We start from the raw sequence: 12,063 nt of genomic DNA on the forward strand, positions 1-12,063 counted from the left end.
TTAATATTTTTTAATATTTTAAATTAAATATTAATATTAATCAAACCCATACTATTAAGTACTACACAAAAGCATTCTTTCTATTCTCCAAAAAATGTCTTATGCATCTCAATGATGTAAATGATTATTTTTCTTATTGATCTGAAAAATATTTTGCATATTTAATAAATTTTTCATTTTCTAAATAAGTATAAATCTTAAAAATATTTTACATACCACCTTAAGTTTCAAAGACAATAGAAACCAGTATTCACATGGCATAATTAAGACCTTCACCGCTGCGGCTTGCATTGACTTGACCGCCCCAAAACCCGCCAAAGTCTTGTCAACTTTGAAGCGTTCAACACTTCTTTTCCTCCCCCAACCTCTTCGGTCATGATTAACTAGGTCTTAGCCTCATTTCTGATATACTCTAAATGGTTATAATTGCCATGTTTATTAATCTTTTCTCGATGCAAATCAAGTTGTTGAGGAGAAAAACTTAGGAACATGGCCGCCGGAGAGGGAGCCGCGAGTACTCGCACTCTTCAACAGACGCCTACTTGGGCTGTGGCTACCGTTTGCTTCGTCTTCATCGCCCTTTCCATTTTGATAGAACACTTGATCCATCTCATTTCGAAAGTAGGTATATTTGTTCAAAGAACTATGCTAGAAATATTTGGTCAAAGAGAAAATTTTAAACATGTCACCATTTTTGTACAAAGCAGTGGCTCAAGGGACATAAGAAAACTGCGCTTTTTGAGGCTGTGGAGAAGCTTAAATCAGGTAGATTAGTGCTCAGAACACAGTCTTTTGATAAATTGGGCTGTGCTTCCGCAAGGATGTACTAGAGTGAACTTTGAAATTGCCTGTTTCGATCATCTTTTTCTGTTGTTGGTTTGGTGCAGTGCTCATGGTGCTGGGTTTCATGTCTCTGATATTAACAGTAGCTCAGAGCTCTCTCTCCAAAATTTGTATACCCAATAAACTGGCAAATACTATGCTTCCATGCCATAAAAGTCAATCCACAAAAACTACCAAAGCAATAGGATATGACCAAATATGGAGCCACCAATTACATGAAAGAACATTGGCTGTTGACGCTTCTGAATCTTCTAGTTACTGCGATTCCAAGGTTTGTACTTTGTAAACTGTTCTTTTTTGTCATTTATGAGAAGATGAACTTTTCTCGACCTAAAAGAGTGGAATGAAATAGCTTTACTGTACTCTGTGTGAAATAAGAAAACGGAGTTACGATAATGTAACTAATCGGATTCAATTTGCAGGGAATGACATCGCTGATATCTCAGGATGGGGCGAACCAGTTAAGCATCTTTCTTTTTGTGTTAGCAGCTATGCAAATTGTGTATAGTGTGGTCACAATGGCTTTGGGAAGGGCCAAGGTACAACATAAAATATAGCACTAATTAATTAATACATATTTATTTTTCTTTTTAATGAAACATTAAGTTCCCTTCTTTGACTGTTTATGTTCTCATCAATCCCCAATGTATCTTCCTTGGTAGATGAGGCGTTGGAAAGCCTGGGAGAAGGAGACTCAAACGGTGGAATACCAAGCTGCCAACGGTAAATTTACGGCTATCTCTTTTTTTCTACTAAATGTGAACATATATACATATATATGTAACCTTTTAGGAAGGAAGGGAATAGGGATACTTAATTGCTAGTTATATTTTGCTTGAATTGTTTATCATTTCTATTAAATGAGTTGTTGCCAGCATGATAATTAGAATATTGTGAACAAGATAGGGTGAAAGTAAAATTTTAATTTTAATATCTCTAAATTATAATATTATAACCTTCCATATTAATATTTAATTATTTGTTCCTAAATTATACTAATAACTATATTTTTTCAATGTTGATAATATAATTAGTTGCAATCTTTCAAGAAAAGTACCTATACCAATTTTTTGTTTCAGTAAGTCTAGATTTAATTCTTGCACTTTAATTTATTAAATTTTCAAATTTCTTCATCTACTTTTATCAGTGAAAATAACTCAAATATTTTACGCCAAACAGAAAATATAAACATTAATTATTATTGTATTATCATTAAACAATAAAGGCTTTGACATGACTATCCCTCATCCATACGGCACGCCAAATCATCAATTCTCTCCCTTCCTTTCTTTTTCTTTGCTGGCAACCTTTGCCCAGGTCTGACTTACCATGTGCACTCTTTCCCTGTAATTCTGAAAGAATACTAGAAGAACATTCAAATTTCAGAAGCAACAGAGCCTAAAATGAAGAACAACAACAGAGCCATTTTTGGAGAGGACATTGATTCACTATATTCCAATAACTTGTCACGCTTTTTACTACGGGAAAGAGAACTTATATACTCATCTTCAAAACCACCTCCAAGGAATTAATATAGGGAGAATAAAAACAATAGAATATGACAACAAAGCACAAAAAACGAGTTATTGTTTTCTGTGCACTAACGATTACAAGAGAAAAAGAAAAGAAAAAGGTCGTTGACTTAAGAAAACAGAGGACTCAAAACGACACTCAAGTTTGAGTGTTTTAGAAAGAACATAACACTTCAGCAAACTACACTACAAGTTGTTGTATGCTCTCATGATAAAAACTAAAACGACATATAAACTCCGGTTTCACAGACTTATGACAATAGAGATCTATCTGGCATCATTTTGCATATCTTCTTCAACCTTCAACCTTTCTGTTTCTTCTCGCCGTACATCAATAGTTGAATTTTCAGATTTAAGGTCATTGTTTCAACCCTCCCCCATGACTTATAATCTGGCTAACTCCAAGACAAGTCTTGAGAGTTTCAAACCTTTCTTTGGGTAGGCCTTTTGTTAATATGTCAACTAGTTGAACCTCATTGTTACAGTGCTTAAGTTCAACCTCTTTTCATTCACAACCTCTCTGAGAGCCTGGTATTTCACAGTAATGTGCGTAGTTTGCCCATGATGAACTGGATTTTTGGTTATAGCAATAGTTGATTGGTTGTCAACAATGATCACAGTACCTTTTCTTATTTAAAACCAAGATCAACTAGTACCTTTCTTAGCCATTTCAACTGATTTGCTGTTGCTGCTGTTGCAATAGACTCAACTTCAGCAATAGACTGAACAACAACACTTTACTTGTTCGAATTCCATAAGGACAAAACACTATTGAATGAAAAACAAAAACCAGCTGTACGTTTAGAATCATCAATTGACCCAGCCCAGTCACTATCATTGTATCCAAGTAGTTCTCCACTATCATGCTTTATATACCTTAGACCAAAATCAACAGCACCTTTAACATACCTGAGGATTCTTTTCGCAGTTGTAAAGTGCAGCAAAGTAAGAGTTTGCATAAATATGGACAGTAAACATGTAGAACACATCAAATCAAGTCTTGTAGCTATTAGGTAAAGTAGTGAACTTATTATGCTTCTGTAGGTAGGACCATCTGTTGCAATAAAACCATATTCTCTGCTGAACTTATCTCTTGATGCTAGTGTAGTACTTACTACTTTGCAAGAGAACATATTAAATTTCTTTAATATATCCTTTGCATACTTAGTTTGATGCAGAAACATTCATTCACTGGTTTAAAGAACTTCCATGCCCAGAAAATAAGTCATCAACCCTAGGTCTATCATCTCAAACACATTCATCATCTAACTTTGAGTTCTTGCAGTACATCATCATCAAGTCCAGTAATTAAAAGATCATCAACATACACAGTAACAATTAATGCAGCAGTATTACCTGACAATTTCACATATAAAGTTGATTCATTCACACTTTTCAAAAAGCCCTAACCTGTGAAATAAGCATCTCTCCTGTCATGCCATGCCCTAGGTGCTTGCTTAAAACCATACAATGCCTTAACTAATTTACAGACCTTATTCTATGACCTTGGTTTTTCATAACCTTCAGGTTGTTCAACAAACATGTCTTATGTTAGATAACCATTTAGGAAAACTAACTTTACATCTAAATGGTATACATTCCTTCCATCTCTTGCAGAAAAAGCTGTTAACATTGTAATAGTATTGTGTCTTGCAACAGGACCAAAGGTCTCCAGTAATTTACTCCATAGACTTGGGCATACCTTATAACCAACAACCTAGCTTTATACTTATTTATAGAACCATCAGGGTTTAGCTTGGTCCTAACATCCATTTGACTCCTATTACATTATGATCTGAAGGTTTGTCTACAAGCAGCCAAGCATCATTCTTCTTGATCATGAAAATTTCTACATCCATGGCCCTTTTCCAACTCTCATCAACCACTGCTTCTGCATAATTGGTAATATCAGTAACAGCTAAATTGCATCTATTATATATGTCTTCCAAGGTCTTGGTCCCTCTTACAGCTTTAGTCTCATCTTCAATGTTAAAAGAATCATCACTTTTAGATTGCAGCTGATTATCATTAGTGATAGGTGTAGTAGTAAGACTCTCAACAGACTTTTTTTCCCAATTCCAGCATTAATTCTCATCAAAATTCACATCTCTACTAATAATTACTTTGTTTGATTCTAAGTCATACAATCTATAACCTTTTGACTATTCACTGTATTTAATATGTAAAGCAATGAGAGCTTTTGAATCAAACTTAAATTTTTTTGTTTCTAGTATTCGAGCATAGCACACATGACCAAAGACTTTGAAATGAGAGATACAAGGTTTGTGATCATACCAGATTTCGAATGGAGTTTTGAGTGTCAGTGCCTTTGTAAGCATTTTGTTTTGGATGTAGTTTGCAATATTAACTACTTCAGCCTAGAATTTCTCAAGTAGATTTCTTTGAAACAGCAAGCATCTAGCCATATCACCAATTATCCTATCCTTTCTTTTAGCCTTACTATTCTATTGAAGGCTGTAAGTGACAGTTAGTTGATGATGGATCTCAGATGTTGCTAGAAAGCTCTCCAATTCATTAACACTGTATTCTGACCCATTATCAGTCCTTAAGGTGAGCTGGTGAGGTTCTCATCTTGTGCCTTATACTCAGAAAACCTTTTCAATGCCTCTGACTTGTTCCTCTGAAAATAAATCCCGCAATAATGTGAGAAATCATCAATGAACAAGATGCAGTACCTGTTACCATTCAGTGAAAGAGTCTTCATAGGACCACTTATGTCTGTATAAATTAACTCCAGCTTCTATGTAGCCTTCCATTTACTTTCCATAGGAAAGGGTTTCCTGGTTTGTTTACCAAATTGGCAAGCCTTGCACAGCTTCTTGGGTTTGACAATACCAGAAAGACCTATCACCAACTTCTTTAAAGACATTGTTTACAATGAAGTGTAATTCACATGTCTAACTCTCTTATGCTAGAGTTCTCAGGCATCATATTCAGTGTAAAGAGCTTGATGCTTTATTTCCAATAAATTCATTGGATAACACTTGTTCCTCATATTAACTGTCAGTAGCTCAACACTAGTAAAGTCAAATATAGTGCACCATCTATTCTTAAACAACAGAGCATATCCATTATCATCCAGTTACCCTACACTAAGTAGATTCTAATATGTTTCAGGCATAAAGTGTACATCATGAATAAACTTAATACCGGTTGCAGTTTCAACTCCTACAGTGCCTATTCCAATTATTTTCATATAAAGACCATTTCCAATTTTCACATGAGCCCAAAAACTTCTATCAAGCTCAGTGAAAAGATTTGCATTACTTGTCAAGTGGTTTGAGCAGCCACTATCAATAAGCCAAGTGCTCCTATCTGCTGAACCATCATCCAATTTAGCCATAAATAATGCCTCATCTAAATCGCCAGCCTTTTCAGCCACTATAGCTTTCCCTCAACTTCCTGATTCTTGGCTTTACACACCTTCTCCACATGTCCAAGTTGGTTATAGCCTTGACACTTCACATTCGGCCTAAACCAACAATACTTTGAAGTATAATTAGTCTTTTTGCAGTGAGTACATGGAGGAAATTTGTCTTGATTCTTTCATTGCTTCCCAGCACCTGATTTGATACCCTTGCTATTGTTCTTCTTAGAACCATCAGCCTTAACCCTTAAGCCCTTAGTTTTAGCAACCAAGGCATTTTCAACAAGGTCCTCATGTTTAAGAGCTTTGCTATGCTCAAAAGCTAGCAAGGTAGAAATCAGCTCTTTCCTAAAGATTTTTGTCAAATCTTTAAAATCCTCCCAAGAAGAAACTTTTGATTTAAACTTATCAAGGATACTCACTAAAATTTTATTGACAATTCTATTATTAGAAACCTTTTGTCCTAGCATTCTGAGTTGATTAATAAGCTTCAACAACTTGTATGCAGACTCCTGAATGGTCTCTTTTTCTTTCATCTTGATAAGCTCAAATTGTCTTGAGAAATTCATTACTTGCATGACTTTGGTTCGATCACTTCCTTGGTACTCTTCTTTCAAACTATCCTAGAAGAGCTTAGGATCCTTCAGATTGATGATTTTCCCAAATATAGTGTTTGACAAAGCTGATTGAAGACAAATCAAAGCTTTATAATGCTTTACAACCTCCTCTAAATGTTGTTTGATCTAAGCCATAGTTGGGTTGGCATGCCTTTGAATAGGTAGCTCACTTGTCTTCACGACTTCTCACAAATCAAACGCCTTGAGGTATGAATGCATTTTCACTACCAAGAAAAGGTAGTTAACATCAATAAAGACAGGGGGTGTTACTGCACTAAAGCTAGCTGTAGCCATACCATTTTGATCACACCACAAAAGTTTTATAGGCTCCTTGAAACAAATTACTGAAATACCATGAAAGAATACTAGAAGAACACTCAAATTTTAAAAGCAAGAGAGCCAAAAATGAAGAACAACAACAAAGCCATTTTTAGAGAGGAAATTGATTCATTATATTCTAGAAAATTATCGCGCTTTTAACAACAGGAAAGACAATTTATATCTCATCTTCAAAACCACCTCCAAGGATTTAGCATTGGCAAAACAAAAACAACAGAATATGACAACAAAGCACAAAAAACGAGTCATTGTTTGCTGTGCACTAACGATTACAAAAGAAAAAAAAGAAAGAAAAACATTGGCCTATACAAACAAAGGACTCAAAACGACACTCGAGTTGAGTGTTTTAGAAAGAAAATAACACTTGAGCAAACGACACTACAAGTTGTCGCATGCTCTCATAACAAACACTAAAACGATATATAAAGTCTTGTTTCACAAACTTATGACAACAGAGATATATCCGACATCGTTTTGCACATCTTCTTCAACTTTCAACCTTTCTGGTTCCTCCCGCCACTCATCAGCAATTGAATTTCTAGATTTAAGGTCACTATTTCAACAAATTCTTTTCCTTCATTTCCTCCTTACTTTCTTTCATTTCTTCAAGTACTCCTCCAACAGTTCAAACAAAGAAAACTTGACGAAACCCAAAATTTAAGCTCATAATAAATATTTTCTTCTCTTTTTTTGAGTAAAATCATATACTAATCATTGAACTAAACGTTTAGATACATATTATCCATATTTTTAACTGTAAACAAATGTATTAATTAAAAATCTACTAGTTGTACAAAATTTAAAAATGCATATATGAATTGTCAAATATATGCCATGAGAATAACACTCGATTATTAAAATTTAATATTTCAACTTAATTTAGATATTAGATATGAGACACGAGACTTATGAAATAAAAATAATTACCTTTAATCATGTAACTCTCTCTTTCTCTCTCTTTATATATATATATATATATCCAAATGAAAAAATTCAATGCTTTAAATCTTGTATTGCATAAAGTTTGAAGTATAACAATAATGAAATTAATTAGCATATTTATGATATGATATCTAAGTCTTAATAAAATTCTTTTTTTCTTTTGTTTTGTAAACTTAACTGTTCAATCAGATCCTAATCGCTTTAGATTCACAAGGCAAACGACTTTTGCGCGTAGGCATATGAATTCATGTGCAGAGACATCAATCCTTCTGTGGATTGTAAGTTTACTTTTTGCATTTCTATTATTTTCTTATTCACAATGAGAAGAATATGTTTCCCTGATAAATTAATTTGATTGGTGCAGAAATGCTTCTTTCAACAGTTCTTCAGCTCTGTAGCAAAAGTTGACTATCTTACCTTACGCCATGGTTTCATCTCTGTTAGTCCATCATTACTTAATTCTAATTAATCAATTTTCCATAGTTTTTGTTGGTTTCTTTTTAAAAAAAAATGAATATATTCCTTTTCTATACAAATGGGTAAATCCAATCACAATTTCAGAATATGAAGAATTCAATTACTGTCATGTTTTTGTAGCCTTTCACTTGTTCGGAATACTAAATAAACGTTGTTGATTTCCATGCAATTTGGTAGGCTCATTTATCAACAAATACTACCTTCAATTTCCAAAAATACATACAAAGATCATTGGAGGATGATTTCAAAGTTGTAGTTGGCATCAGGTACTGAATCTGTGCTTGTCTTGTATCCATTAGTCGTTAAGCTGCATAGATTTAGAAGCTGCACAAGTGTTCTTTAAAGTTCTGATATCCTAAACTTTTTTTTTCCTTTATTTCCATCTCTTCTCTGCTTTTCATGGAGCAGCCCTTTAATGTGGTTTTTAGTTGTTATCTTCCTGCTGGTGGACGTACATGGTGAGTAGGAATTCCTCAATTATAAAAGCTGCAAATCTCCAACATTTGTTCCAAGTTCTATAGTAAAATTTTGAACTTCAACAGGTTGGAATGTGTTTCTATGGGTATCATTTCTCCCATTGACAGTAAGTATTAAAAAATTTAGTGCTTTAATGTTATGGCTCCTTAATCTAATCATCCTCAATCGGGCAGTTTATTCATGAATCACCTAACATTGCCATATATGAGTCTCTAGTTAGTGCTGGTTCTAGGAACCAAGCTCCAGGTAATTGTAGCAAAAATGGCACATCAAGTCAAAGATCAGAACAGTGTAATTCAAGGTGCCCCTTTGGTGCAACCCAACGACAACTTCTTCTGGCTCAGTCAACCCAAACTTTTCTTGACCCTTTTGCACTACACTTTATTCATGGTACTAATTATTCTCCCTTTTTGAATCCAAAAGAAGTTCTTTCAAATTTTCTTGATAATTATTCTACTGCTATCATTGAAATTAATAACACTGGAATATTTCATTGTTCCCAGAATGCATTTGAGGCTGCATTTTTCGTCTGGGTCACGGTATGTATAGGAATATGGGAAGTTCTAGACAATTTTTTTCCTTCAATTTTTCACTTTGAACCTCACTTTCTTCTTAATTTTCAGTCACAATATGGAATAAAGTCCTGCTACCATGAACACCCAGGAATAATCGCTACCAGAATGGTGTTAGCGTAAGCTCCAGTTCTTTTTCTGTTTTAAGTTCCTACCTCTCCAAAAGTTTAAACAAAATTTCTTGTTATTTATGAAAAAAAAATTAATCAAATAGATACCTCGATTCATTCATTCCCAGACTGAACAACTAGATTTTCATTATAGAATCTAAACATTTGGGACAAATCTTTTTTCCAGGGTGACAGTTCAGGTCCTGTGCAGTTACATTACTCTTCCACTTTACGCTCTTGTGACCCAGGTAAATGCATCTGGTTTATATGTGCCCCCCTATAACCAGCAAAATTAACTTGAAATTAATTTGTCTCTTCATATATATAGATGGGATCCAATTTCAAGAGCGCACTGTTTGAAGAGCATACAGCTAATGCTATAAGACAGTGGCACGCCGGAGTGAAGCAGAAACGGAAAAACCAAGGCGGAGCTTCACGCGTTGGCAATGATAATTCCAACAGCAACAGAAGCATTTCCTCGGATCTATCAACTCAACATCGAGCGCCAACTTCGTCAGAAATCGCAAGCTTTCCTAGCAGAACTGAGATTGTTGAAGAAGATACAGAGATACAAGAAGAAGCAGCTGGCCCTGCTGTGAATAAAATTCCCACTGTGGTGGATATAGAAATGCCATCGACGGGGAAGACCCTAGCTAACCAGTAAATACATAAGATTACACATTCTCTGATCATTTCCAGTGCCATTTCTGTTCCTCTGTATAGTGGATTAGTGAATAGTCTTTAAAATGTGATTCAATTAGGTTTCTAAAGTGTCTTAACGGGTAAAGTTTGTGATGTCTTCAAAATTCCAATTGAAATAACCACGATTTCGAAGATATGACAATCTTGTCATTCATTTTTCTTTTTAGAACAACGGTTAAAACACCAGATGGACTGCCATTTGATCATAATAAAAGACCCAATGTCAGCAAAATAAATTAAGATAATAAGGATGTGTTGACTTTTTGAACTATCTGGAAAAAAAAAACCATAATAGTATTAAGCTTCGCATATGGCTAAGGTTTTAATTATAATTGAGAGATTTTTGACACATGTAAATATTGAAAATATATATGTTAGAATCGTAATTCAGGTCCTTGTGACAAGTTCGTAATGATAAAAAACTTAGAGAAAAGGAAATTTGCTTCTTTAATTCTTTGTATTATTGTATTGTATGAAATTCTAATTAGATACTTATTAGCATCTCCACATCTCAAATGTCTTGAATTTCACTCTTTAAACAGAGATACATGCATTATTATTAAGTTAAATATTCGAAACACACATTATAGATCCGTGATTTTGCTACTAACATGCTACCCATTGTTATTATATATACTTAGTTCACAATAAGCATGTTGCTTTGCAAAGAACAATGAGAGCAATCAAATGAATAGAGTAACTACGTTGTTATATGAACAGTAATAAAAGTAATTCAAAAAAAGTGACAATATTCACGAGTTAGTTTCACCCTTAACATATTTTGAAGAGTTTGATTTAGTGATTTGAATATGAAAGTAAATAAAAAATCTATCTTTTTAATATTTTTTTGAAGGACTAGTATTTTTCTCTTCACTTTCTCAAGAACAAGTGACACTTTTGAGAATTATGAAATCCACTATGCCATTAGTGACTTGAATATCTAAAATCCACTATGTCATTAGTGACTTGAATATCTAGAAAACTTACTATCCCACTATACGCTTGTAGATACTTGATTTTGATTAATATATATTCTTTAAAGAATTATTTTATAGTATAATATTATATAGAGAATAATGAAAACAATCATAACAAGTGAAACACTATTTTATGCAAAACAACAAAAACAAGTGAAGTACTACTTCACGTAAAACAACTTGAACGAGTGAAACGCTAGTGAAGCGCTAGTTCACACAAAACAACTAGAATAAGTGGAGCACTACTCCATATGCAATAACAAATACAAGTAGAACAGCTACTTCGCACAGAATAACCACTTCATATGGATGATAGTGAAAATAACTCGGAATAAGTGGTAGGATTCATGGGTTACTTTCATCTTGAAATCTTCTCGAGAGTTTGGCTTGGTGACTTAGATATGGATGTAGTTAAAAGGTTTTCCTTTTAACCTTTTCCTGAAATATAAGTGTTTCACCCTCCTACCTTATTCTCGTATGTCTATTCACATGCACCTTCTTCTCTTGTACCTATTCACATACAGCTTCTTCTATTGTACCTTTTCACGTATACATCTTCTTTGTCACTTTCTACTCGAGAACAAGTCTTATTGCATTTAATTACTTCAATGATCACATAATGGATTTCTAAACGTTACTCAATATTAACTTTTAGTAACGATTACTCAACATTAAAACTCTTCTTAATAAAATTATTCATTGCGTGCATTAAAGCCTTTTTTTTTTTTTGTAATTACTATTTTTGACACTATATATAGAACATTCACAATTCATTTAGGGGTTCTTCCGCCAAGAGCTAACATATACTCTTCCAAAGTTTCTCTGTCTAAATTATCTATCTAATTCTCTTCTTACTATTTTTCTCCTATCACGACACTCAATAATTTAGAAACTACTCCGATCTTTCTCTCCGCCTCCTTCAATGCATCTTTTACTTATTTGCAACACTTCCTCTCCCTATCACAAGAACCCCCTTTACAACACTAAAAGGTAATATGTTTGTCCTATTATGCACATATTACTCTTGAGTAATGGCTCTTACTTGATTTATATATAAGAGCTCTAACAATTCATTAAGAACTCACTT

General features: G+C 33.8%; 1 protein-coding gene across 1 annotated transcript; it reads left to right on the forward strand.

Annotated features, from left to right (window-relative positions):
* Positions 1-294: 294 nt before the first annotated feature.
* MLO3 (Seven transmembrane MLO family protein) lies at positions 295-10,135 on the forward strand. The gene is made up of 15 exons (XM_007015378.3): positions 295-621; positions 708-765; positions 888-1,114; positions 1,266-1,382; positions 1,506-1,566; positions 7,851-7,939; positions 8,026-8,100; positions 8,316-8,404; positions 8,547-8,596; positions 8,681-8,721; positions 8,832-9,005; positions 9,119-9,154; positions 9,239-9,306; positions 9,485-9,545; positions 9,626-10,135. The coding sequence occupies exons 1-15, from the start codon at positions 490-492 to the stop codon at positions 9,959-9,961; spliced, it is 1,614 nt and encodes a 537-aa protein (XP_007015440.1). The 5' UTR covers positions 295-489; the 3' UTR covers positions 9,962-10,135.
* Positions 10,136-12,063: the final 1,928 nt, after the last annotated feature.

The sequence above is a fragment of the Theobroma cacao genome, chromosome 9, assembly GCF_053813885.1.
Source record: "Theobroma cacao isolate CCN51 chromosome 9, ASM5381388v1, whole genome shotgun sequence".
Lineage (NCBI taxonomy): Eukaryota > Viridiplantae > Streptophyta > Magnoliopsida > Malvales > Malvaceae > Theobroma > Theobroma cacao.